This window comes from Rhamphochromis sp. 'chilingali', assembly GCF_963969265.1.
Source record: "Rhamphochromis sp. 'chilingali' genome assembly, chromosome: 12".
In the NCBI taxonomy this organism is placed as follows: domain Eukaryota; kingdom Metazoa; phylum Chordata; class Actinopteri; order Cichliformes; family Cichlidae; genus Rhamphochromis; species Rhamphochromis sp. 'chilingali'.
Window position 1 is genome coordinate 11959817 of NC_137939.1, and position 6000 is coordinate 11965816.

At 38.8% G+C, this 6000-nt stretch overlaps 1 protein-coding gene across 1 annotated transcript in view; it reads left to right on the forward strand.

The window, feature by feature from the left end:
- Positions 1-4659, forward strand: part of tafa5l (TAFA chemokine like family member 5, like) — a 56946-nt gene extending 52287 nt beyond the window's left edge. Inside the window, exons 5-6 of the mRNA XM_080900093.1 lie at positions 402-446; positions 2846-4659. Coding sequence (XP_080756219.1) covers positions 402-425 — 24 coding nt within the window. The 3' untranslated portion in view covers positions 426-446; positions 2846-4659. The remainder of the gene's footprint in view (positions 1-401; positions 447-2845) is intronic.
- Positions 4660-6000: the final 1341 nt, after the last annotated feature.

Consider the following 6000-nt stretch of genomic DNA (forward strand, 5'->3'; position numbering starts at 1 on the left):
ATGTGGGCGGCAAGAAGTTCCGTTCACAAAGAAATAAAGTGGAACACTGTTTATCACCCTGCCTCACAGCTAATGTGATGAAAAAAAAAGTGTGACGCCACTGATGGAAGAAAAGAGAGGTCCTCTGCTCTTTAATGCAGATGATGCGTTGGCCATTACTTGATCGTATTTTCTGGTTGAGGGGAGAAGCAGTGTCCTCGGAGGTCATAAAATCTGGTAGAGAACAAAATAACCTTCAGCTTCCTTCGTCTCGCCTTAGATATAATTGGAAGATGTGCCATCTGTGCTTTTAAATGGACATATGCTGCTCTGCGTCTTAAGGCCAGTAAGCTGAGGGAAAACTGAATAAAATGAAGGCCGGCCCTCTCTTCCTTAGTGACCTTCTGCTTCTTCTTTTCCAGCCTTTGCCCAAGGAGCCGTCGTAGGATGCAGAGGAAAAACAGCAAGTATGAGTTTTGTGATTATCTGCTATTTTGCATAATTTGCATGCTGAGTGCATAACCCTGTTTCCAGTTCATTTGAAGAAACCAAGGATGTTTTGATTGTTGGATCTTGTAGAAAGCACAAATACTAACTTTGAAAAGAAGCAGCAAATAAGAGAGGCCCTGCCTCGAATGCATTTCATAGTGTATTTTCCAGGTATGTGTTCAATGGCGAGCTTGAATAAAGGTCCAGGTCTGGGACAATTTCCGAGTCACTTTGATGTAACAATGCAATGAGTTATTGGCAGTTTTTTGAAATGCATAAGAACTGAAAGTAAAGAGCCCCTCTGTGGCTACATCAAAGGGAGCGGCTACTTCAAGGTTCAAGTTCAAGTTCAGTTTTCTCTCAGGACATATATCGAAAGCATGTCTACATGGAAGAATGTTTTTAGTAACCAAGAGGAAAGCTACAAAAGATTTCACAATAGATTCAAAAAACAGAAAGAAAAGAATTATACTTTAAATCCCTCTAAATCAGTACCACTTGTTTTAAAGTCAGCAAGTAAACTGGAGTGGGTAGCAAGTTAGCCTGACTCAGGTTTACTTCACATCCAGAAACTTCCCTCCGGAAATGAAGTAACGACTAAACTGAAATCTTCATCGGAGAACTTGACTGAATATATCTGAACCTTTTATATTCTACAGAAAAACCCCCCAAAACAAAACAGGCATTTGGAATCTGCGTGCCGTGTGTCTCATAGCCAATATTCTAAGATTGATTTTCCTTCTTCCACTGAGAAAACAAAATGAATCACGCACAATTACCAAAGACGGGGAGAAAGGGGGGAATTGGGGGCGTCATAAATATTTATCTGCCAGCCCTGGGAATTTGTGCAATTCTGTGTGGATTTGCCAACTCATATTTAAGTGTCTGAATGATTTATGTGGTCAGTCCTGGGGTGTCACATTTGTCCACTGTCACCCTGAATCATTTATGTATTAACATTTATGGATTCATCCATATAACATATTCATGGCAGAATTCTATTATCATTCAAATGGTTTTTTTGATCAAATGATTGGCTAAATTAAGCCATTAACTGCAGAATTTCACCGCAGGTGAAACGTATTCCACCTAGAAAAGAATATATGACATATGAACCCATTTCTTCACATAACTCATATAATTAGATTTTTTTTTACCTTTTAGACGTGGCATAATTAACTGTGGAGTCACACCAGTGCTGTGTTTATTCACTGGAAGCAATAGTGATTTCAAAAGAAAAGAAAAGAGGTAACTATATTCAGGAAAAAAGGTGTTTCCTGTTCCCTCACAGGCTTCAATGGTGATGGATGTCAAAGCATAAATCAGTTACCGTTGAGTGTGAGGGACGTTCTATTAATACATTCCTCATTAAATTTGTCATTTATTTGATGGAATTAACAAAACAAATGTTGAAGTGTGCCTAACGCAGAGTCCTGATGCCTGTTTTCATAATGTCAGACAATGCACAGGCAAAGAATGACAAGACCTTAATTTGAGTCTCTCGTTAAATTCATAATTGGCTCATATTCTGTATGTAAAGTGTTTTTCTGGAGCTGACATGGATATGAAAATTAAAGTGGAAGGAGGGAAGTCGGTGGGTGGGTGGTGGTGCTGGTCTTGCAGTTTTTTTTCCTTTAACACCTTTGAATCTGTATATTGGCTGTTTTTGTTGTTAACTAAACTGGTTTTGTTTTTGATTAAAAAAATAATGAGGACTGCAGTTTGGCCCTGACAAAAATGTGACACCAAGAAAAGGCGTTTCTGATACTCACAGTTAGGCAGTGAATGCCCTAAAAAAAAATCAGGGCACATTTTCTTTTTCTTTTTTTACTGAAGTGAAAACGCTAATTTAGTTGTTACATGATTAAAAACAAGACTGCGTTTATTTCTTTTCCTCTGTGCACAGGAACCATAATCTAATTAAAGCTGCTTTTGACTTGCTCCCTTAATTCGCAAGGGGTCACCACAGCAGGTAGCTCCACATGTTTGATTTGGCAGATTTTTACACTGGATGCCCTTACTGACACAACCCCAAAGGGATTTGTGTCTCCTCCCGGGATTAAACCGGGGATCTTTTGCTTGTTAGGCAAGTGTGTAAACTACTACACTAGGGATCTGCTAATTAATTTAGATTACTAAAGTAAAAGTTAATTTTTCACAAGCAGGCAAAAGTGACAATAAAGGCTGCTTTGTGCTGCTGCTGTTAATGCGATAGCATTAGGTTCATGGAAAATGTTGGAATTTGACATAAAATTCAAAAGGCTACACAACACAGAAAATCGTCTGCACATTTGCATAACAAGGCGCATGTCTGAAACGATCTAACTTCACAGTTAGTGTCTCACGTTTGTCTTTGTCTTTCTTTCTTCTGCTGCAGGTTCATTGACATCTATGTTGCTAAAGAAACCGAGGCCAGTCATTACACCCAAGATATTTTGTCCGTTCACCAATGAGGCTCCCAAAACTTACATCGGCTCTGACCTTCAATAATAAAAAATAAAAGATAAAATAACCCATAACATCTCCAGTCACCGCAGTGAGAGACCTGAAACATCTGAAAACTCCACGAGGGCCGCATGGTAACAACATCAGCATTGAACGTTCATCACACCCAACTTCATGGGCTAATCATGGAACAAAATCCCTATGAGAAACCCCAGAACAACCAGTGGAAAATTCACTGAAGGCCTTTTTTTTTGTCTTTTTGTCTGCCACTGCCCAATCTGCAGGGGACAGCTCCTTGAAGATTCTTTTTATACCTTTGTGGCTTGATTTAGACTTGTCACAAGGCCTTTCAAAAGTCAGCCCCTTCATCTTCTTTACAGTCGCCGCCATGAAGCAATCCAAGGTTATATTCCAGCCAAGTTTCTTTAATGACAGTTCATTGCTTGAGTCGTGACTTTACAGAGGTTGAGGCAGGCCATATTGTCCGTTGGATTCTAGCTTTTAACACCTTTCTCTCATTTGGCCGGGTGAGATTTTTACAAGGCCATAGCCGCCAATGTCTCTGCATACACATAACGGGACGGATATTATGAAATAGCATGAAAGTCACACAAGAGATGACAGATGAGTTGACTGTCTTTGCTCACTGAATGGAGATCGTGATGGTGAAATGTGGACATTTTGGATGACTTAGCTTATACCTTATGTTGTTTGGTTTTTTTTATGTGGTGCCAACATAGACTAGAAAAGTAGTTTTTGTCAATGAACATCTTGTACACACAACTGGGAGCATTTAGCAGATGTGGACCCCTGGCTTGTTTTAATGATCTATACTGTGTGTGTGTGTATGTGTGCGTGGGCACAAGGGTGTGGGTGCATGTTTGCATCTGTCCGTGTGTGAATATGTGAGTACACGTGTGCTTGTGTGTGTATGTTTTTCTGTATGCGTGAGTGGGTAGGAACATCCAGAGATACACTGTGAAATAAGTCATATCCGATGCATTATTCATACTCTTGTATATTTTTGGGACACGCCCAGACCAGAGCTCACCATCTGGCAAAAAGGAAGCATTTGGGATTTTACAGATGTTGGATCTCATTTTAATCCTGGGTTCGCCTTTTCCTTTCTTCCTTCTTGTCTTTTCTTTAGTACATAGAAATATTTATATTGGGGATAAAATATAATTGAAACTGAAATTGAAACAGTATTGTCACATAAGTTAAAATTCTGTAATTAAAATCGATTTATGTGTGATTAAATGTATTTCCGAATCCTTGTCTAAACCGACTATATTTTGATATGAAATGTTTTGGCTGGCCAGATGTGCTATTTGCCAAGAAATGCTTGATATATTTAAAATTATGTACATACATACATATTGATATATATATATATATCCAACTAATGTATTTTTTGTTCTATGGGTCTTACTCTAAGGAGTTATAGAGGAGCAGTAGCACAAAAGGCATCAGTCTGAGAGAAGCAGAAGAAGTGGACACAATAACGTGAACGCCAGTAATATTTTTCCAAAAGAATACAAATAAAAAATTCCAATAAACACATTCCAAACACATCGAGCTATGGTCTGCAGATGAATAACATCTCTCCAAGCCATTTGCAAAAATAATAATCGCCACGGTGATACTTTACTAGGGGTGATTGCAGTTGGTTGCATTATAATGTACAGGTGTTCCGGTTAATGTGCCTGCTCCTTGCTCCCCTTTTTTCATTTCTTTGTACTACAAAGCCCTGTACATCTCCATCTTAATGTATGCATTTGAGGATATAAAGAGAGCATCTGCTCCCAGAAGCTGTGGACTGTGCATTTGGTGTGTGTGTGTGTGTGTGTGTGCGTGTGTTTTCCAGGTCAGTACACAGTCTTCTGTGTTGTGAGAAAATACCAATTTCCACCTGATCCCATTTCTTTGATTTCATGCTGCCTTTATTTATCACTTCTATGGTTGGCACTCACCGTAAGTAAATTGTCCCTTTGTTTTGCCTCACTGTCAGTGCAGGAGCTGCTGCAGTGACTCTAAGCAGGACAGTAACACTGACGGATTTTACTCAATGATAGATAAGAACAGATGGACATACATAAACCTCCTCTGCCTCTGCATCTGAAAAATGTCCAAATCTGACAAGTATTTATGCTAGAACATGTCATCAAAGTAAGTCTGGTATGGTCCCAGTCACACAGGGCTAGCGACTGGTTTTCGACCCCTTGACAGCCTCCAGTTGCTAGGCAAATATGTGTATTGTTGTTGAGAGGTTGCTGGCTGTCACTTGGTGAAATCATTCACAGAGGGCATTACCACTAAACCCTCCTTGTGGTTGCTTTGGTTAATAGCACGTTGCTACAGTCGCCCATAGTTTTCATGGAAGATTCCGGACATGGATGCGAAAACTTGCTAAGTTTGACAGCACGTGGTGTCCATTTCTAGGTTGTGCCCTTTTTATAATTTCCCTACCACTTCGCAAGTAGTTGGCAACTGTTTGCAGACAAGTTGGTGTTTTGTATACAAATTCTTGTTGGCCACATCTGTAACCAAAATATTCTCAAGGAGGTTTTCAGTGCACTATCATACAACTTTTTGGGACCTTCAAAGTAAAAGCTGTGCCTTTTGACCACTACTTTCACTTTCTAGCATCTAAGCAACAACAAGGTTCTCTATGGCGGTATATCATCTTTATGACAGATTTTTTCCCGGCAACACATGGCTGTAATGTATATAGATATTATATTTGTATTTCTCAGACAGCATTTATTTTAAAAAATAGCTGAAAAAAACCCAGAGTCTGAAAATGATATAGTAACGGTATATGAGATAAATTATGATAATAATGAAAAAAAATATTGAATGCATTGTGTAATACTATACCTGAAGTAACTGTAGAGAATAGATTTCATTACAGACAACCGAGTTATTCACTGTATAACATATCGCTTTACAAAAGTTGCCTTATGTCTTTATTATTTTAGTATTATTCCACAATATGGCAAGTGGATATTGACATATAATGCTACAAGTTATAATTGCATATAATTGCATCAGAAATGTTCCCATACTTCTCACAATTAAAACAGG